Source organism: Neolamprologus multifasciatus, chromosome 5 (genome assembly GCF_963576455.1).
Source record: "Neolamprologus multifasciatus chromosome 5, fNeoMul1.2, whole genome shotgun sequence".
In the NCBI taxonomy this organism is placed as follows: Eukaryota; Metazoa; Chordata; class Actinopteri; order Cichliformes; family Cichlidae; genus Neolamprologus; species Neolamprologus multifasciatus.
Genome location: NC_140443.1, coordinates 17,726,900 through 17,749,134, shown reverse-complemented (window position 1 = coordinate 17,749,134; position 22,235 = coordinate 17,726,900). Strand labels below are relative to the sequence as shown.

The 22,235-nt window shown below is 39.8% G+C and overlaps 2 protein-coding genes and 1 long non-coding RNA gene across 5 annotated transcripts in view; 1 reads left to right on the top strand and 2 right to left on the bottom strand.

Annotated features, from left to right (window-relative positions):
- The window catches only part of akr7a3 (aldo-keto reductase family 7, member A3 (aflatoxin aldehyde reductase)), a 45,082-nt gene extending 26,905 nt beyond the window's left edge, over positions 1-18,177 (bottom strand). The window contains exons 1-7 of one of the 2 annotated variants that reach the window (XM_085159038.1): positions 17,737-18,177; positions 17,042-17,229; positions 16,802-16,906; positions 16,440-16,536; positions 15,972-16,071; positions 15,734-15,863; positions 14,719-15,121 (exon numbers count right to left, since the gene is read on the bottom strand). In XM_085159038.1, coding sequence (XP_085015164.1) covers positions 14,960-15,121; positions 15,734-15,863; positions 15,972-16,071; positions 16,440-16,536; positions 16,802-16,906; positions 17,042-17,229; positions 17,737-18,028 — 1,074 coding nt within the window. In that variant the 5' untranslated portion in view covers positions 18,029-18,177 and the 3' untranslated portion in view covers positions 14,719-14,959. Of the gene's footprint in view, positions 1-14,718; positions 15,122-15,733; positions 15,864-15,971; positions 16,072-16,439; positions 16,537-16,801; positions 16,907-17,041; positions 17,230-17,736 lie in introns of those variants that run through there. The other variant, XM_085159037.1, reaches the window with a different exon arrangement.
- On the bottom strand, positions 200-4,993 carry LOC146518376 (uncharacterized). The gene is made up of 3 exons (XR_014874013.1): positions 3,293-4,993; positions 2,430-2,501; positions 200-2,321 (listed from the first exon to the last, which is right to left on the bottom strand). It is a non-coding gene; the product is annotated as an uncharacterized LOC146518376 (long non-coding RNA).
- Positions 18,178-18,311: 134 nt separating the features above from the next.
- megf6b (multiple EGF-like-domains 6b) overlaps positions 18,312-22,235 on the top strand; it is a 59,807-nt gene continuing 55,883 nt past the window's right edge. For both annotated transcript variants that reach the window (XM_085159018.1, XM_085159017.1), the window contains exons 1-2: positions 18,312-20,012; positions 21,831-21,965. In XM_085159018.1, the coding sequence (XP_085015144.1) occupies positions 19,921-20,012; positions 21,831-21,965 (227 nt within the window). In that variant the 5' untranslated portion in view covers positions 18,312-19,920. The remainder of the gene's footprint in view (positions 20,013-21,830; positions 21,966-22,235) is intronic.

Below are 22,235 nucleotides of genomic sequence, written 5' to 3'. Positions count from 1 at the left end.
ACTGAAAGATAAACAAATAGATTAAAAAAATACATTAGATAAATAACTAAACAAATAGAAGTGCTGGGAAATTCTTACTCCTCTGGCATCAGAATGTCTATTACAGTGCCATTTTTGTAATTCAGCATGATCACTCAAGGAAGGATGTCTGAGGCCATCTGGGAACACCTTGAGCCACACAGCTGATGACATATGGTCAGTGTTGGGTAAGTTACTTTAAAATAGTAACTTAGTTACATTACTAGTTACTTCTATCAAAAGTAACTCAGTTACTTCAAGTTACTCGTTACTTTCAAAGTAACTAGTTACTAGGGAAAGTAACTTTGGTTTTACTCAGAATTCTCTTGTTAATGTGTTGCTTCCATAACTTTGCCAGTCTTTTAGCTTGCTTACTTGCCACAAGTGCACTGTGCCACCTACCAATAGAAAGGAAAAGATATTACATATTTCCACGAGAGAAATCCCACGCCTGGACCGTCATTGACTGCTGCCATGATTCTAGCCTACGTCACAGCGTCATGTGCGCCTTTTACATCCAACACAAAAAACTGCAGTCGTGGTGCTTTTGATTGTACTCAGAACTCAGAAATTCTGCCTTCTAAATAGGAAGATGTAGGTAACACCAGACTGCAGATGAGCTGCATACAGGGCTGGACGGGGACAAAAAATCGGCCCGGGCATTTTGACTAGAGACCGGCCCACCATTATAGGAAAAATCATAAAGCCTTTGAATGAAAACAAACGCTGTTGTGACAGTGATGTACACTGTTTTGATGGTATATATGCATCAATCGTTTGTTGTAAGATTCAGATAATTATTTTTTAAAAGCTAGACATTTTAAATGAGAATAAGAAAGAAAAGTATTTCTTTGTGCCCACCTCTCCCTGTTAATGCCCCACCTGGCGCCCCTGGCAAAACTTTGCTAGATCCGCACCTGCACAGTTACCAGCTGTCAGTTACCTAAAAAGGATCCTGGGGTTATCTGTCTCTCAGAAACAGTTCATAACTTCCCTTCAACTCATTTATGTCACCTAAAAGGTAAACCTATATTTCCATCACCTGTTCAGCTCTGATTATTCAGTAAGGACATCTCCTGGTTTCATGTTTCCCTCTCACCAGATAAAACCGACATCATGACCAGCAGCTTTTTTGCAGTTGTGGCTCCAGCAAACATCAGCTGATACTAGAAATTAATATTAAATAAATTCTAACAACAGCTGATCAAGCTTAAACGTGCTGCTGTTGTTTAACGCGACATCGGCTGGTTTCCTCTTTCTGGTGCAAAGTGGGTGATAAACAAACAAGAGAGCCGATCAGCTGATCATTGATCAGTTTTCATGATTGAAGTAGAAACGGGAGAGGGAGGGGGGAGAATGAAAGAAGAAGAGGCAGCTGTGCAGCAAAGACAGAATAAATCCAGCTTTGTGTCTTTTTCATTGTAGCCGAATTACGGGACAAACTGTTACTTTTCACCTCAATAAGAAACGCGTAATATTTTCTCTGAATACCAGACGGGACGGTTGGCAACTCTGATAACTTATGAACAAAATAAAGTTCAACATCATTAACTTCATAGCACCCACCCAGCTGTATAGAAACTCCGTCATGCTAGCTAGTACGCAGTACGGAAAAAGTCAGAATAACGAAAATAAACTCCACCTAAACTTGGTTTATATCTGACCCAGATAGACTGCAGGTCATAACTTCTTACCTGAAGTCCAGTTCACACTTGGACCGGCGGCCGCCTCGGGTCTCTTTTTCTTCTCTTCCACCTGCTGCCTCCACCACTTGCTAATGTTATTGAATCTGTGGAAGCTCCGCGATAGCCACCACACGAAGTAACGAGTAACGACCCTATCTAAATCCCAGTAACGACTAACGCGTTCCTGATTTTGGCATAATAACTAGTTACCGTGCTCGTTACTACAATAATAACGTAGTTACTGTAACGCGTTACTTAATAACGCGTTAGTCCCAACACTGCATATGGTATGTTGTCAGAGTCCAGGACCTCTTGGTCCTGGCCAATGGTTCTGTAACCTTTGGGTTTGATCTTATGGATCCCAGTTCCAGGCTGTAGATAATAAAAGAAGAAAAGAAAAATAACTTAATGGCCAGTATAAGACCAGTACTAAGAGCATCAAGACACTGCATAAAGTAATATATTGACCTTAACCACAGTAAATGCTGACGTAGGAAGTGCAAAGCCATATGACTGTGAGTTCTTTCCTCTCACATGACTGATCTCTATGGGTGACCCCACACAGACTGGGGTGAGCACAGCCTCTCTCCAGAGTGCCAGCTTGACCTCTGACTCATCCTATAAAATGAAAACATGCTGTATGATATATCTATATCTATATATAGTGAGAGAGAGAGATGTGTGTATAGATAAATTTAGATATATAGTTATAGATATATTCCTTACCTCTTTGAGATTTATAATCTGCAAAGGGACTGCTGGCCCCTGTCCCTTTTCAATTTTTTTCAAGGGTTCCATCTAACAGAGAAGGACATTTATAGTAAAAATAGATAACTGTATTGTATTTTAACTTGTAAATTGTTAAGATTTGGCTCTCCATGCTGTAAATCCCAAATGAACCTGTCATGCGGTGTGGTAGGACTCAGGCGCAGAGCAGAGTTCAGGGGAAAACAACGTTTATTTACACAGTCACCAGGTGTAGATATATACAGTGAGGGGAGCAGGGGAGCAGGGGTCCTGGGTCCGAAAGGGAAGTCCGGGATAGAAGTCACATACACGCTAGCTCTTCTTCTTTACAACGATTCAAACAACAGGTTGGTCATGGGTCCGGGGAAACTGTGCACAGGAGAAAAGAGGGTTACACAGAGATCACAGCAGGTCCACAATGCTTAATGATACCAGGCTGCGGTTTACTGACATGTCTATCACAATCATCCAGCGGTGAGGCTGTCTGCATCCCGGCCTTAAGAGTCCAACCCATAATTAGAGCCTGACGAGATGCAGGTGTGTGTGCCAAGGGCGGGAGCCTGCAGTGAGCTCCGCCCTCGCGGGGAGGAGAGAGGAGAATGTACACAAAACACATGTGGCCTTGTGGAGCCGGCCGGGCAGACACGGGGACCACGACAGAACCATCCTCTTTCTTTTGTCATTCTCTGATTTTCAGTTATTTGATTTTTGCTTTGCAAGTCCCTGAAAATAAACATATTGCTAGGTGTATTGGCTTTAACTTGGGACAGTAAAAATGAAAACTTTAAAACCTTAAGCTACATCTAAATGTATTAGTAGTAAATAAATGTGGGGAAACTTACAGCTGTGACCCATCCCTTCACTGTCACGTAAATCATCTGGGATTGGTCCATGTTGGTCAGTGAGATCAAGGTGGCGGGTGGCCCCAGAAGTACCCTTGCCTCATCCTCCAGCTGCTGACTGACCTGGATGGGCGCGCTGACATAGATTGCTGTGTCCTTACTAGAAAGCAATGATCTTGTGCTTCCAAATTTGCTCATTCCGAAGTTTCTAATTGTGTATGTTTTACCCGCTTTAATTTGGTAGGCCAAGTTTTCAGATATGACAAATCTAAACAGATTGGTCCCGTCACATACTGCTGCAAGTGTATTATTATGGACATCTTTGGGCATTGCATGTCCATCAGAGAAATGCCAATCAGTTACTTTTGGGGTTTCTTTATAAGACACATTACTTTCACAGTTAGGGGTGGAAGCCTCTTGTACGGCTCACCAGTATTACGATAGGGTTTTGATGAAGCCATTCTGAAATTACACACACACACTCACACACAAAGAGTTTCATGAGACATGTCTGTTCAGTCAAATAGGACAAACACAAAAACCTGATGTTTTATATATTTCCCTTGAGCCTGTGAATTAAAAATAATCTTAACGTTTGTGTAGGCCCTCAGTCATCTTACGTGTGTTAGTCTTAAGAACTTGAAAGAAGACGAGGTTTCAATAAGTTAAAGAAGTCCAATCACATCCTTTTAAGCTCTTAAGATGTCTTTCTTGATATTACACACTCCATGCAGTAAGAGCCGCCACATATCTTTAACTCTGGATTCATGCATGCCAGGAATGGAGTAAATGCTGCAGTTTGGGATCCCACGGAGTTAGGGTTAGTTAACATAAGCAGAGTTACACGGAGCCTTTATAACTAAGAAGTGTGTTGCATTATTATGTTTTTTTTTTTTTGCTGAGAATATCTGTTAAAATGCATATAGCCTTCTGTAGTCTTGGTCCCTGTGTTAGTGAGAACTTTTTTGCCAAGATAATCCATCCCACCTTACAGGAGTGGCATGTCAAGGTGATGATTAGACAGCATGAATATTGCACAGGTGTGCTTTAGACTGCCCACAATAAAAGGCAACTCTGAAATATGCAGTTTGATCACACAGGACAATGCTACAGATGTCGCAAAACCAGTCAGTATCTGGTATGGCCACCATTCGCATCATGCAGTGCAACACATCTCCATTGCATAGAGCTGATTAGGTTGTTGATTGTGGGCTGTGAAATGTTGGTCCACTCCTCTTCAATAGCTGTGCAAAGTTGCTGAATATTGGCAGGAACTGGAACACGCTGTCATATACGGCGAGCCGAGCGTCCCAAACATGCTCAATGGGTGATGTGTCCGGTGAGTATGCTGGCCATGCAAGAACTGGGATGTTTTCAGCTTCCAGGTGTACAGATCCTGCAATATGGGGCCATGCATTATCATTTTGGAATATGAGGTTGTGGTCATGGATAAATGGCACAACAATGGGCCACTCAATCCACAACATTAACGTTGCGGATTGAGTGGCCCATGGGGGTGGTGGAGTTATGGATACTAGTGCATTTTTATTGTTGCCATTTTGAATGCACAGAGATACCGTGTTGAGATCCTGAGGACCATTGTTGTGCCATTTTGGGGGTGCTGAGCACCCAGAGAGCTGTCCAGCCAGGCAAGGTAAACTTTACACGTCACGATGAGACTTCTTCCCTGTCTCTGTGAGTCCCTGCTTGGACATGGACAACAGGAGACATCCTTAAATGTCTCCTGTTGTCACGAGTTCTCTATGACTGTCTCCTTGGTGCATTTAAACCCCTGTTCCTCCCTGTCCTCGTCGTCTGTTGTCTGTTGTCTTCGTCTCCGTTATTGGTCATCAGAATTTTACCATCTCTTTGTAAGTCTGTAAATTTCTTTATTAAATCATTAGATTCTTAAATTCATCAAGTCTCTCTGTGCCTGGGTCCTCGTCTCAAAACATGACATCACCAATTTGTACATTTTAACACAATTTAATCCCCACATTTGTGAAAGAAAAACAAAACAGTTTTTTGAAAAGTTTGTAACAAAACCATCAAATCTGATAAAGGTAATTTAAATGCTGCAAAAGAAGAATGGATTGGAATAAAAAAAAAAAAATACATATCTTAACCTTAATTACTAGGGGAGAAGAATGAATGATGCTCATAGTGAGTAAAAAGTGCATTTTCTGGACAGAGATTCACTTTTAATGTGTATGTATAATATAATAAAGATACATAAAAAACACTCCCAAAACAGAATAAATTATTAGAAATAAATTATTAAAAAATATTAACAAAAAATTATAAAAATGGAGGCAACTTTGCCAGTGGTAGAATGTATACAATGTATGAAAAAAAAATATTTACTGCAGATACTAATTTTACTAATTTAATAATACTAATTTTGTGTTGTAAGATTTATGAGTTTCATGCTTTCATAGTGGTACTTAGGAGAGCTTGACACTGTAAAATGTTTGAGAAACACTGATAAGTGTATGTGTGCTTTTGGAAAACATTTAAAGCTGCTGTACAGAATCTTTGAAACAAGCTTAAAACATTTTTAGAATATAAACAGAGTACTCTGGTTCTCTCTACAGCTCCTCGCTCCACCAGGGCTCTGTTTGGCACTTTCTGATAGTGTGCAAATGTGATGTACGTACTGCGGCAGTCATACAGACAACTGGACGGTCCAAAGGTTGGCCCACCTATTACTGGCTGAGGTTTTAGTAGAGTTGTGGCTGAACCACATAAAAATATACAATTCATTTTAATCTCCCCAATCAATTATAATGTTATGTTGGAATGTTGTTAAAGATGGTTAAAAATGTTTCAATCCAGTTTGTTTTGCAGATTCTGTATAGCAGCTTTGATATAGGGAGAACACAACTTCCAGATTGTGTGAGTAAAATCAGGTTTTTTCTCTTTGTCAGTTTAACAGTTTCTGTTTTGCCTGTCACTGTTCCCTGTTTGTTTTCTTACCTGGTTCTTCCTGACCTTGTACTTTCTCCTCACATTCCCCTCTTTCCTCTCTCCCTCTTCAGACTGACAATCATACACAAATAGATTGTATTCAATTAGATGAAAAATTACATTAATATGAAAAAAAAATACTATTTTACTAATGAAAAAGTCCTCTCTCAGTGTACTTTCAACCAAAAGGCAAATAACCAAACCACATGAACATCTAATAAAAGATATAAATATTGAAACACTAATCCAACAATTTTCTTGACTGATGGTAGGGGTGGGCGATATAAACGATATACGATAGTAACGATATAAATTTGGCCAACGATAGAGATTTTGACTATACCACTCTATCGTGATAGCGCATGTTGATGATGTCATCAAGCTGCGCCTGTTTTAGTCAAAAGCATCGCAGCAGCTAAAACCATTATCATCTGCAAATTATGGCGGGCGACAGTCATAGCAAAGAGATGAAGCACTTTTGAAATATGTGTTGAATTCATTAATGTTGAATTCTCTCGCAGCTGTTCTATTCCCATGTTGTTTCAGTATATTAATAACTAACCTCGTATTGTGGATGAATAATCTCAGTTGTTCTCCTGACTGAAGTTTGGCCAGTGTATAGCATCCTGCTATGCGATTGCATTTGTCCCTAACCACCAGAATCCCTCACGTTAACTTTTATCGAGTGGAAAAAAAGTTGGCGTTCATCCTCCAGCTTCACTGTGCTAATGTTATGCTAACATAGCTGTGTCGCTAGCAATCACGTAGCACAACATTATATACCAGGTAGTCCAACTTCAGTAACCCTGCAAACGCCACTGCTGTTTAGTTTTCTGTCTTCATTTATGTTGGAAGTGATAGCAGAGCTGTACGTTTTATTTTTTTCCAGAAATCTCTCAGTCAGAGCATGGTATATCATGTTTAGGTAACTAGCGAAACTAGCGAGCTAACTTTCTGCTAACTTCTAACTCTGTTAAATTTAATAAAATCTGTTTTCATGGATGCATGGATGTTAAACTTAATTGTTACACCCGATAAAGCAGCAATGCTGATGATTTAATTAAAGATGAAAGAATTTAGACCGTTTTTAACTCTTGGTGTTCATTTGACTTTGGGACTTGAAGCTGACGGAGTTTTGGACCCAGATTACTCCGCGAAGCTCCTCACTACGGCAGCCGTAATGCTCTGACAATCCATCAAGCAGTGCGGCTTACCAAAGTTGTACTAAAACATTTTTTTAACAGATTTCTGCACGCCCCAATCGGTTCGAGGTCAGTAAGCACAACCAGAATTCATACATGAGGCACACTCTCGATTTTTGAGAAAATTAAAGGATTTTAAGTGTGCCTTATAGTGTGGAAAATACGTTATACAGAAGAAAAGAATATATCGTGATATATATCGTTACCGCACATGCTTCAAATTATATCGCGATATGAATTCCAGGCCATATCGCCCAGCCCTAACTGACGGATCATTTGATTTTACACTTTTACCTGAATGTGGGTCCTTTTTTTTTGAAGAAACTTCCTTATATCCATTATGAACCTGGCTGTCTCTCTGTACACAAATACACACAACAGGAGTTATAAAGTTAATGGGCATTCAGTCAGTTAGCTAGTTAGCATCCATTTAAAACAGGACAGTGGTAACAACAGTAGGCTACGGACAAGTTTAAGTTTTAGATTTTAAATAGGCTATATACATTTCGATGGGAGCAACAGGACGGTCAAATGTTGCTGATTTTACTACAGAGCAGGACGGATTGTAGGGTAGCAAACATCGTTGGAAAACAAGTTTTCAACACTGCAGGTTACCTGGGTGTAATGTTTTTCAGCTAAAAAGAAACATGGTCTGACTCCTACCTAACAATCCTGTTAATAAAGCTCTAACAAGTACTATCTAAAAAATGCTCTACTAATAGAATACTTGCCTGTTTAAAAATATTCATGGTCCTGGGGTAGCTCCTCCAGGACAGACACCTCAGCAGATAGCTGGTCTCGCCAGGGAGCACCACTGACTGCCTCCAAACCCATCTCCCCCTCATCTTGCACATCATCCTCCGGGTCCATAGTGTCACCAGCACCGAGGCAGATGTTGTGTAGGACAGCACATGCTGTTATGACCTGAAACATATGTTTTTTTAAAAAAAAACAAAAACAAAAACAAATAAGGTGTTTATAAATGTACATACACTAAAGTTCCCATTATATCATTATAATTATTTGAAAAAGAATGGGACTATATTGTAATATGTGGTACAAAGGTGTGGTGCACCTCCAGCGCTTGAAGGAAGATGGCCCAGAACCTCGTCTTCAACATTCCAAAAGCACGCTCTATAATAGAGCGTGCCCTGGAATGATGAGAGTTGAAGCGCTGGGCGCCCACACCTTGAACTGGCCTCTTGTACGGAGTGATGAGGGGAAGTGGATGCTGGAGACATGGGTACCCTCCATCTTCTAAGATGAAATGCCCTGGAGGAGGGTAAATGGCCTGCCGGTACAGTGGGCTGTTGCGTAGCACCCTGGAGTCATGCACTGACCCAGGCCAGCCCACATATGTATCAATGAAGCGGCCCTGATGGTCACAAACTGCCTGCAGGAGTATGGATGGGAACAATTTTCTGTTTCTGTAGCACTGACCATCAGGGCCGCTGGGAGGCTTGATGTGGACATGGCAGCCATCAATTGCACCAGCAGCCTTTAAAAAGGCTCTGTGTCTTGCCAGCCCTGCAAACCCATGAGACAGGACATCTAGGTCTTCAGGAGTCCGAGGGAGATGGATAACCTGATGGCGAATAGCCACCACCTCCTCTGTGACCCTGTGGACGATGCAATGAACAGTGGAGCGAGGAATAGCAAACACTCTGGAAACAACTCTGTAGGATGCTCCACTTGCCAGCCAGAAAAGAAACACAAGGACCTCAATAGGGGCACCCCAACCATGTGGCCGATCCTGGTTAAGGAGGTTCAGCAGCACTTTCAGAGACTCCCTGCTCAGACGAAAATCAGGCCTAGTGTCCTCATTATTAAAAAACCTGTCCAGGACTGGGACAATCAGGTTAATCCTGCAGTACTGTGGTCTCGCCTGGTGAGGAAATAAAAAACAAATAAGGAAAATGTTTTATTCTTGTAATTATTATGAATGTTGCTCTTGTTCTTTAAAAAACATGTCAAAACGTTATTTTGATTATCATACTTCACTGGTTAACTGATAAAAGATAAAAAAGCGAATAAAATCACTTCTACATCGGAGTTTTATTTAGCTAGTAAACAGATTTCAAATACACACATAAACGATGGGGGAAAAAATGAAGACATGTATTTTCACTGTACCTGAACTCGGTTATCTCTTAGTCGGAGATAAATCAGTCGTCTGCGACGGCTGATTTGTTGTAACTCTTCGATTAACAAAAATAAGAGAAAAATACAGAGAGTTTCAACGATATCCATTATTTCACTGAGGGGGAGAAAGCGGTAAGGGCGGGGAGAAGTGGTAAGGGCGGAAACAGCTGGTGACGCAAATCTGAAGGCTAGACCGTCCCATTTCACAAGCCTCGCACTTCCGGCCTTCTCGGTCTTCGAAGGACCCGGCCCATGTAGACCGCGAAGGCCGAGTCCTCCGAAGGATGCAGCCGACGTTTTGGGACACAGCTTATATAAAGAGTAATTGAAGGTTAAATGCAGCTAATATGTCCTGTTTTAAGCCAGGCTCCGCTGCGTCTAGCAGCAATGGTGCTAGAGCCAGCGTAGGGGAGAGGCGAGCTGGAACAAACCATTTTGGGAGGGAGGGGGGTATCTATACTTTTGTTGTTAAAATGTTATGTTTCAACCAAGTACTGTATGCTTTTTATATTTTTAGTAGTGTGTCACACAAACGGCAAATATTGTCAAAAAAGTAAGAAATCTTTGGGGGTGCTTTGATTCATTTTGGGGGTGCTGAAACACCCCCCAAAATAGGCTAAAATCGCCCCTGTGAGGGACTGCTGTAATTTTGATCACAACATACTTGTTGTAAATACTAATATATAGAGACCCTTCCAGCTATCATTCATTATTTTTTTTCTGTGGCTTTTTTTCCACAGTTTGTTGACATGCTGTGTAGGTGTGTACTTGACTAGCTGATATCGACATAACGGGGGAAACATCTGGCTTTGACTATTGTTCACCTGTAGTTTGAATGCTGAACATTTGCCTGTTTAAATCATAAGAACTGTCACTATACAGAGATGTGCTTCTGAATGTGAACGATGTGTCTTCTGATTTTGTAATGCAGTTCTGCTCGTGTTAAGTGATGTAAACAACCAATCGATCTACACTCTTCAAACATCAAAATTGATCATTTGATGTTTTTTATGACGCAGTAATGGTGAGTGTTCCCACTTTCTGCTTTTTGTAACTTAACTCGATCTTTCCGTTTTCGTGTTTTGGACATGATTTTGGAGTCCATTTTCGCAGTAGCAATTGACCACTAAATAAAGCTACCGGAAATGTACAACTCTACATCCGGTCTTAAAACAGGAAGTTAGCATTTTCTCGTGCACAGGGTCTATTAAATTTTTTTTTTTTTAATTTAAAGAACACCTGCCTGCCTTCTAACATCCATTGATTTAGATAATATGTTCCTTAATGTCTAATAAGCTTCATACACTTGAGCACCAACAATCACTATATGACTGGAACACAAACATCATCTCTCTTAAGAAAATATTATACATGCATGCCATGATCACGCTACTGAACAAAAACAACCAAGTCAGGTGTTATAATGATTTTATTTTTATTTTAGTAGACCGCCAAAACTAAAAACAGACAGCTGGTGTTTAGAAAAGAGTTGAATAAATATTAAAACATAATCTGATCATTTCTGGAGCAGTCTTCATGGTAGCCACAAACAGCTGGTCCAGATGTTTTCTTATCCCGGTGAAAAGGCTATTATTTTCCTCTGGGATTAAAATATTTTTCATGTTAGTTTAATTCAGAATAAACTTAAAATAAACAGCAATAGAAACAGTAATATTTCAAACTTTATGTACAGTTTTAGCCACTCTTATCCACCATTGCCACTTTTTGAGCATTGGACGAAATGCATTCTGGGATACTTGGATGCACCAAGAAGACACAAGTTACCACCCATACATGCTTGATGGAATGTATGAAGGAGTATTAGGCTCACATTTAAAAAAAAAGAAAATGTTATTGACCTTTTGGAGAAAAAAAATTGAATTTTGTTTTGAGAAAAAGTTCTACACGAGACATTTGGTAGAATGTATAGGAAACATGGCAGTTTGTCTTGAAACAACAACTGTAATCACCATATTTTGACATATGAAAGAAAGAAAAAAGGCACATAATCAGACTTAAATGTGCAATTAATGCTGCACAGACAGGCTTGAATCTGTTCTTAAAGTCGAACACTATGTTGATTTTTCTGGAATATGGAAATTCCAAATCAGATTTTATTTATAAAATATATTTATTTGTTGTACATTAAAAACACGCAATAAAATAACATACTCCATACACACACAAATGCCCACATAAACAGGATGGCAAAAATGCATAAGCCTAAGCAATGACTTCTTTTTTATTTTGCATTTTTTTTACGTTTTGCATGTTTCAAGTCATTAAAAAAAAAACTTCAATGTTAGATAAAGATGAACAAATTAAATATAAAATGCATTTTTATTTTTAATTAAGCAGAGGAAAAGCTATACAGCCATACTTGGCTCTCAGTGAAATAGTAATTCTCCTGTTAAATCATCAAATAACCGATTAAGCACACCCAGGCTTGATTACTGCCAGATCTGTTGAATCATGACATCAGTTAAAGAGAACCTGTCTGGCAAAGTAAAGTAGCCCAAGAGATCTCAAAAAGAAACAAATCATGCCAAAGTTTAAAGAAACTCTCAAACAGCTGAGAAACAAAGTCATTGACATCTCCCAGCATTAAAAGGATTATGCAGCTATTTCTAAGCCTATCACAGTGAACCACAGTGAAAGACATTATCCACAAACGAAGAAAACTTGAACAGAGGTGAACCTTCCCATGAGTGGCTGGCCTACCACTCCTGGATAAGTGTTTACTCACGACTCCTCCAGGAGGTCACAAAAGAACCCAGAACAACATCTAAAGAACTGCAGGCCTCACTTGTCTCAGTTAAGGTCAGAGTTCATGATTCAACAGAAAGAAACTGAGCAAATAATAGCATCCATGGGAGCAATCCAAGGATGAAACAAAGAGTCATCTCACATCTCACAAAAAAAACATCTTGATGACATTTGGTAAAATATTTTGTATACTAATGAGATCCAAAGTTTAATAAGTGCAACTTTAAAAAAAACCTGGTTAGCTTTGAGTCTGGGCCTTTGTCCTCCAACTACTACATTCACAGACAGTGCAGAAGCTGTGCTGGGATGCTGTTGCTGAAATACTTTTTAATTATTTACAGTAAGCATAGCTACCAAGGCCATTGCCTTGGATAGAAAGACGCTGAAGCCAAACTGCTAGAAACCTCCCTTAATGCTCCCATCTATGTTGTGGTCATCAGCTTATAATTCAACAGCATCTCCTAATCTCCTCCTCCTGATGACTTCCAGGTCCTGAAGATTGTGTGACTAATGAAGCTGAACATACCTTCATCTGTGCCTTTGTTATTATATGTGCAGGAACGCTGATGTGGTAAAAATAGCAGGTGACAGACAAACAGTAACATTTTTGGACACTAATATTAGCACCAGCTGTGAGAGATCAAATCATTTTGCTATCCCACATTCCTTACTTTCACTTTGCACTGTGCAGCACATGTGAGTTGTGTGATAATAACATGTGTGTCACTAAGACTAAACAGGAAATATTGCATATACATACAGAGCACCGTAGATCTGCATTCTTCCCCATACTAATTTGAATAGTTAGCTATACTATGAGCTTATTGCTGATGATTTCTACTGAAAAACAATGTTATGGAACATAACAATTTTTTTTACAGCCTGACTATTAAATACTGTACCAATTCTAACCTCATAGCAAGACTTAACTATATGCAACTTAACCAACAAAATGATTTTAAGTAATGATGTCTTTGGTGAAGTCAGTCTTCCAACATGTTACTGATTAGATCAAAAGGAATGTTGGGGTAACCAAAGGCAGCGTTTCAATGAACCAAAGAATCTGAACTACACTGTGGTTTTGTTGTGTATTACACCAAGTAATGTCTCCCTTAATTTTGGTCTATTTCTCTGCATGTGTGCGGGTCTGTGACTGTTCGTGTTCAGATATGCACACAAAGTGCATATAAGTAATAGTAGTAGATTTGTGTTGGTCAAGGCAACTGCCAAAGACCTCCCATGGATAGACGTAAGACCATTTAGACTTTTTCTTGATTTACTGACTGAGTGGCTCTCCAAACATGTAAGTACAGGAAGTCACCATCACTGAGGTAAGAGGGCTTCAGTTTGCAGTGGAAGCAAAAACTCCTTTGGAAAACATTTTCAGAACATACAAAAGTCACTCAGGTTGAAGATCAAACCTCACATTCTGCCTCTACACTCCACATGCCTGTGTATTGTGAATGGAAAACATAAACTCATCATAATTAGATGATATTAGCCTGAAACTAAAAGATATCGGAAAGAAGAAGGATGGAGTCTAACTGGAACAATATGTAAAGGCAACCAAACGTTTGCTGTTCTGTTGTATATTTGTATAGCACAGAACAGCCGAGACAATGGGCTGCAATACTGTGCAAGGGATGGATATTAGAAACCACTGTCACATAATCCCAGTTTTCCACATATGTATTATTTTAAATAGCTGTTGTGCTTCACTGGCTGATCACTGTGAAAGAAACAGTTGCTGATACTGTTAGGAATGCATTTTATGTCACACAGAGCCACATGGCACCAATATATTCATTAAAATTACACTGACAGCACAAACAATTAAAGACCATCAAAGACCATGATGAGAGTGCACAGCAGCTAAATGATCTGAACTAATGAAATACCAATATCTGATGAGCCAAATAATTAGTAGTGACTGATACTGTTAAATTTGCAATGGGTGATATTCACCTGTTGCTTCACATTGATTTTGCACTGACTAAATGTTCAAATATTGGGTGATAAAGAGCTAAAATGCTTTAAAATAGGCTACTCAATTCTTTCAAATATAGTTTTGTTTTCCTGGCTCAATAGTGGGAATAATAACTAGAAGAAAAATACAAGAACCTATGCAGGATGTGGAAGATGGTGATATAGACGGGGATGACAATGTAGAATGAAACTTCTGCAGTTCAGGACCATTTAAAAACTTTTGCCAGACATTAAATTTTGGCCATTTTATTGTAACAACCAGCGCTGCAGTCTGTAGTCTCTCTGGTCTTTTTATTCCTTTCTTTTCAAACACCTACATCACTGTTCATGCTAAACCAACACTGATGAATAATACACATGTATGGGAAAATGTTTTTTGATTTGACAAAATTTAATGCAAATTCTTGAAAAAGTTATTTTTCCATGAAACACTATTTATTTATTTATTTATTTTACATGAACAATGATGTGTTCTTTGATAAAAATACAAAGAAGGAAAAATTTACATTTCAGGGGAGAATTCAAAAACCCTAATTAGGTGTAATTAGGGGAAACGTTTTTCTGCAAAATTAAATGACATATAAAGTGATGATCAAGAAGGTTCTCATCTGAAGTAGTTTGGACACTCGTGGGCTACGAGATTCCAGGCTTCTTTGAAGGCGTCGACCACTCTCTGATCCAGAGGACCCTCTTCCGCAGCGGCCATGTTTTGCTGAAGCTGCTCCATGCTCGACATGCCAATAATGACTCCATCTCCAAGCTCACCCTGGAGACAAGAGTTGGAGAAAATTACTCAAAAAAGGAATTACACAGCTGGACTTCTGTAAATGTCTTGAGATTTGTATTTGTGGAGGATTTGTTACATTTAAAAAGAAGAAGAAAATCTGGGTGAGTAGAGAATTTGGCATTTTTTGACAATACATGTCAATTTAATCACTTTTGGGGTACTTCTTTTCTAAAAGAATCCCTTTCATATATTACAAACCTGTAGACAACATGAAAAACATTGTTGTGCTTTGTTCTACCTCTGGTTTTGCATATGGTGAAAGTTTGGGGGCATTTTCACCGCACTTAACATAAAGGAAATAAAAAATAGACCTTAAAATCTTTCAGTGAAAAACCTCAAAGGCTGTGTAACTACTGACTGTTGGGATAGCACTGAAAAAAATCAAAGGCTTCCTTTCAGGCTTACTGGTACACCACAAAGGAACAGTGTTTCAGTGGTAACTCAAAGTTCTTAATTTTCAGGTTTTCAATACTAGCAATTTGAAATGTTCTGTTTATTACTCTAAGGGTAGGGCTAATCTTTTTACTCAGTGAATACATAAATTACCATGAGCATAACATTTTTTGTCACTGCAGCTGTCCATGTGGGTACCTTAAGCTGAGAGTGATGATACATCCAGCGCATAGCAGCAGAAGTCAGCGAGGGTTTCTCTGACCCGTACGCTGTTTCCAAAGCCTGCAGAACCACCTCTATGGCCTGGAAATGACTTTTCTTCCAGTATCTTACACAGAGCAGGAGCACAATCACGGTTATGGTTAACAAAAATCTCATTCAACAACATAAAACAATTTGTTGGTACATATTTCAACAGCAGTCAGCTGATCTTCACCTGTCTCTGTATGCTCCAGCCCAGCTGTTACCAAAGAATCGTCCTGCAGGCTGGGAACCATCTTTATCTTCATAGTGATACTTCCCTGTCAGAAGGCCACCTGGCAGAGGAGGACTAATGTCAGAACTCTGTACAGTATGTACTTAATGCTGTCACTCACCCAGGGCACATTTTAGCTCACAGGTAACGTTAACAAGGCAACAAATACTAACTAAAGCAACTACTAACTATTCAACATCAGGTTATTGTGTGCCACCAAAAGGGATCACCAAAGTGAATGAAATCCATCTCCAGGGGGACATGAATGCATGTATGGGACATATTTTAATATAATATATTCATTTTGGGATAACTCGAGGATAGCTTTTATCCCTCCACATTAAGTGACATCTTTTTCACAATCACAAGTGCTTTCTTTTGAATAAAACTTTTTAAAATGGAACTGCAAGGTTTAGCATGAAAGACTACCTGCCAGAGGATTGTATGCATAGAATCGCATTCCATAGTATCTCAGACATGGCAGCAACTCTGTTTCCACCTGTCTTGTTGTGGCATTGTACATTCCCTGTGAAAGATTGGAAGAATCTGAATTAGAAACAGGTGAAAAACAAGTAACAGTATAGCAGAAATATAAATGTTCAGTCTACAACACCTAATGAAAGATTAAATCTTCAGTGATTTGCTGAACAAAAACCACAGAGATGAAGAAGTGTGAAAGTTTACTCTCATTCAACACAAGATGGCTAGTATGGCCCTCCTGTCTGATAATTATAGGATGAGGCTACTGAATTTAGATAAAAGTTAAATATCCTTAGAACAGGATATATTACCTGATAAACAGAGGGAACTATCCAGTTGTTGTGCCTGCAGATGCATACTATTTCAGCCACTTCCCAGGATACATAGTTTGAAAGGCCGAGCTCCTTGAATTTTCCCTGGGGAGTTGATACTTTCCATTTAGTATTAAAACATCTCAGGACTACAGATGGACAATTAAGTTATTTTTTTCTGTGTGTTATGTTAAAGCAAGTTATTTAGCTATATGTTTATATATTCCCTGGTCTGCTAACCTCTTTGTGGAGGTCATTGCAGGCCCTGAGAGTATCCTCGATGGGGTTTTGGTGATCAGGGGCATGGAGGTAGAAAAGGTCCACACAGTCTGTCCGCAACCTCTGAAGGGAGGTTTCCAGCTGGGAGCGCACGCTCTCTGGCTTCAGCGTCTTTCCATCCCAGGGATTGGCCTTGGTAGCTATGCTTACTGTGAATGAGTGAGAAGTAGTCAGGTTAACACAGCACAGCTCCTTCAGTGTCTGTGAGACAGACTGACACTGAAAGCTAGCCAGGCTCTTATTGCAGCACTTAAACTTTGGATTCATTATTACTAGAATGTTTCAGTGACATCAAAGCTGTATGGCTTTCATTAAAAACAACAACAAAAAAAACTTTAACGAGACCAAGAATGAGGTCACACCAAAGTATTTCAATTTGATATACAAGTCAAGGCTATGGACCTTGACTAAGCAGCTCCAAAACCTTCATTTTAGTTTTCAGACATTCAGAAGTGGTTTTAAATGGCTTCATTAACATGTGTTTGATGTTGTGCAGCACCCTGGTCGATGTTTGTTGTATGCTGTATAAACAAAGTTGGTTACCCACAATTCAAGGTGGGGAAACCAACAGGCACGTTGGTTGGTTACCCGGTTGGTTACCCGGTTGTTGTTAGCACGCTAGGAACATGCAGCATTACTGTGTGCTTATAAAATACCTGTTTTGGGGAGATTCATGCCTCCAATGATGGTCTCTGACTTCCCATCGACGTACATGAAGGCTGTGTCAAGCTGGTTGTGTCCTCTGTCCAGGAAAGCCTTCACCATTTCCAGGCTCTGCTCGGCGTCTACTCGCCCCCCGAAACCCATAGTTCCCAGTAAGGACACTGGCTTTTTAGCCGGAGACGACATGTTTCTGCGAGCCACACACTTCGGCAAATGTACAAGCACGTCTTTGATAGCCTTACTCTGTCGGAGTGTGCACAGAGGTCGTGTTATTACCCAGAGCATGCTACTATAGCACTGCGATCAGGCGACAGAGGGCAAAGGTCGTATGTTAAGGGAGCGTCGTAAAGTTCCTTAAACCGTTTAAAGCGGAGAGTGCTGTTCAGATGATCAATTAGTACAGCTTTTATTCGGCCGCTTTTCTGGGCTTTAGTTCAGGCAGTGCAAAGTTCGCCTTTTCTAACTACTTCCTGTTGTTGTTGTTGTTTTTGGTTAATATTAACAGGACTTGTCATACTGTGTAAGTTTTAACTTAGACCACAAGGTGTCAGCAAATTACCGTCCATTCTTTTGTGTCACTCAGATAAGCTGATATAAACAGTCAGATAAAATGAGATATAATGAGTGTAGTTTTTGGTTTTTCGGTGCATCTTTATATATATTTGTTTTCCAAATGTGCCACTTCAGGACTGGCTTAACCCAAATCTTGGCCTAGGACTCTGACATACTCAAATTTACCCAGACTGTTTTTCCCCAGTCTCAAAAGAAACTACAATTACTGAAACACCACTTGCTGTGGTGTAATTAGATAAACGCACATTAGGATATACAAGATGTGCACAGTGTCTCCAGATCGCATTTGCTGCCGTCTTCAGTATTTCAGTAACAAGTCATATCACCAGACAAATATTTGTCTGGCTTTCGTGCCTATAAGGATCTCAGGACCAGGGTCTATTCTGTTCTCTGTGACTTTTAATGGAAAAACAACATTTAAATCAAATCTTTGCATCTGCGCAATTTGTTTATTTTAGATATTGGTGTTTTCTTCACGGTCAACAACAGATATATCCTGGACAAGTTACGTCCCTGAAATAAACATAAGCAGAGTCATTTAATATTAGATTCGTTTTGCTTGTTGGAGAGGAAGAATGAGAACCCGTCCCAGTTTTGACAGACTTCATAGATGACCTCTGCCTAATTCAAACAGCATGTTTTATATAGCTTGTAGCCCCAGAGGCTGCACGTACCATCTCTGACCCCGGACTTTTTCGGGTCATGAACACATACATGCTATGAAAGCTTTGTTTAGAAAGCAGCAGGCCTGGCTGCTGACCCTTTGACCGCCCCATCAGCTGTTTGCCCTGCAGTGTGACCGCTAGCTGCTTCCCTTACCTCAACAACCTTCAACATCCTCTACTCGTGATGGTAGGCTATGTGACTTCGTTTTCAGGCACGTCCGTGGCTGTAATGAACGTGCATCTTATGTCGTGCAAATGCGCTCCTGCTCGCTCAATCTGCAAATATTGTACAGATAATAAAACCATTTTCTGTGCACGTGGATAATGTCATCATTTTGACTTTAAGGCATTTAACCACCTATCGTCATAACACATTAAAGCACACATCACAAGTCCCGTGGAGACATGGTGACACTGTCCAGAGAAAGTTTGAAAGTTGTCAGTCATGAGAGAGAAAAGCTCTTACTATGATCGCACTGTGCCGGTGGCTGCAGGGGCTGCTGACGCTTTGAATAATAGATGGCTCCCTGTGACCCCCCCATACCCAGCCCAAATCCCTGCCATCATTACCAAGTCTATAGAGGGAGGAAGAATGCGCTCTGGCTCCACGAGGTTTTTTTTTTTTTTTTTGCGCGTCAGTCCAACATCTGCAGCGACCTGTTGTAGGTGCGCAGGAATTTTCTGAGTCAGTTAGCGGCTGCGACGGAGACGCCACACGCGTGGGATGGCTGTGTCATTTTTGGACTGTGTTGGGCATTTTCACGAGGAAGATCGTTTAAGCGCATGTTAGGTTTCTTCAAGTTGACACGTTGGGATTTTCTTTTTTTTTTTTTTTTTTTAGATTTTTTTTAGATTTTTTTTTAGTCCTGGGTAGTGATGGGATACACGCATGAATGACTTTACAGTTTTGAAACTGCAGAGTGACCTAAACAGAGGAAAATGGACAGTGTTATTTTCCCCCTTGTCATCCTATTTATTATAGAGGCGCACGCATTCCGTTACGGCTTTGCAAACAACCTCCAGCCTTTTATGTAAGTAAAGTTTTGTCACTTTCCTGTATCCTTATATATTTATTTAATCACAGGTCTCCAATTAGGGTGGCGCCCACTGTATCCAGCTGCAGGTACTTTTTTACAGACTCACATTTCCTTTGAACTTCGACATAACTGCCGGTTCACCTGCACATCCATAAATCTGTGTCCGAGACTCAACCATAGGTAGAAAGCAGAGGCTTAAGAAGTTTTTCTTCTTATTATTATTATCATTATTATTATTTAAAGTGATGAGATTGTGAAATTCTGGCACAATAACAATATTTGGTAGCATTTTCTAATAATGTTAAACTATTAAGCATTAGTAAGGTTAGTATGGTATTAGCCAATGCTTAATTCATCATTTATATATCATTACTCCTCTTTAGTATACTATTTATAAATACAGATATGTTTATCCATCTGTTACTATAACACCATGTACAGCTATCGCTGCTACTAAATCACTGCTAGTGATACTCATAGTCATAATCATTGTTATAAAAATATGTCTATGTTTATAAATAGCATACTAAGGGGAGCAATGCTATATGAATGATAAATTAAAAATTTGCTAACACCTTATTAATACTTAAATAATGGTTAATAGTGTAACATTATTATAAAGTGCAACACAATATTTTTCCTTTTGTTTTTATTTGTTATTTGTATGTTATGTTATTTATTACTCCCACTAGTGATCATAAAGAAATATCAGGCTATTTCTTTTAGCTATTTATCACTGACATTTATTTAGTGCACACTGAGTGTGAAGCAATAGATAAATATCACCTACTGTTCTGTAAATATAAGCTAATTTGCACACAGACCAATCCGTTAACAGTGTCAGCCACTACTGATTATTTGGCTCATCATGTATCGGTGCTTTATCAATCCAATTAATTTTGCTGCCATGCACTTTCATCACGGTCTTTAGTAGTTTGCAGGAATGCTGCCAGTGTATTTTATATGAATGCACTGACTCCATGTGGCTCTGTGTGACATGCAAAGCATTCCTAACTCTGTCCATGACTGTTTCTTTTACAGTGATGAGCCAGTGAAGTATAACTGCTATTTTAAACCCTAAAATAATACATGCGGAGCTGGAATTGTGTGACAGTGGTTTCTGTGCTGCTCCCTGCCACTAACAATAAGGTCTTTCACATTAAATTATGTGTACAGCCGAAGGTGATAGTGATCACTGTTATTTATGAGACGAGCAGCTGGATGTTGTCTTAGGATTCCCGCTGCTCTCCATGTGCTGAGGCTTTCTTTCTATCCTTGGAGAGTTATGGAAAAAGTAAACGTATAAAAGATCGTTTTGGACTTTATTTTAAGAAGGCTCCCCTGTGAGGTGCAGTGAATGGTGCAGTTAACTTAAACTTAAGTGTTTCAAGGCTCACCTTATTTTACCTGTGTAGAGATCTGTTTTGTGTTCTTTCTTTCTTTCTGTCTTGGAGCGATGCTGCTGCGTAAACACTTTAACAGTTCCACTGAATATCGAGTTTAAGTCAGAGCAGGTTTACTTTGTAGCTTATCGTCCTGAAAGGTGATGCACAAGGAATTCCCCTTAAGTCTTTAGAAATACCAATAACTGGTCATCACACACCTTAGCACAGGTAATGCCCTCACAGGAATTGCATTGTTGACAACTAGAAAACGCCTCAAGCAAGTTCTTTTCTTTTTCCCGCCTGTCTTTGCCACAACATCTCTTTAAGTGCTCATAAATTGCTCTGCTGTCGTCTGTACATCTGTGAAAACACTGCTCAACATTTTGTCATGTTAAGTATTTTTTTTACCAATCTTTTTTTTCCCCAGGCCCAATGTGTGTGCGGAGAAGGAGGTGACGCTGGTCGCCCAAAGGCAGCCATGTGTGCAGGCCTTCACACGCATGGTTAAAGTTTGGAAGCAAGGCTGTGTGGGGCAGTCGTGGTGCATGGGCTATGAGAGAAGGTAAGTAAGACTTGTTATTTCTCATCTGTCTGCTCCCCCCTTTCTGTAGTCAAAGCCTCTGATTCTCCTCTTCTGCGAGGACTCCTGACCTCACCTGCAGGGGATGTAGTGCTTTGCTGATAAAGCTCTGGCTAGAGCAAAGCATTAATTACTTGTTTTGAAGTAGTCTCTGTGACTCATGCAACCGAAAGAATTTATTGGAGAGGCCAGGATTCTTCGTTTAAACTCCATTTCCAAACATGAGATCCAGCTTCCACTTCCCTCTTCATC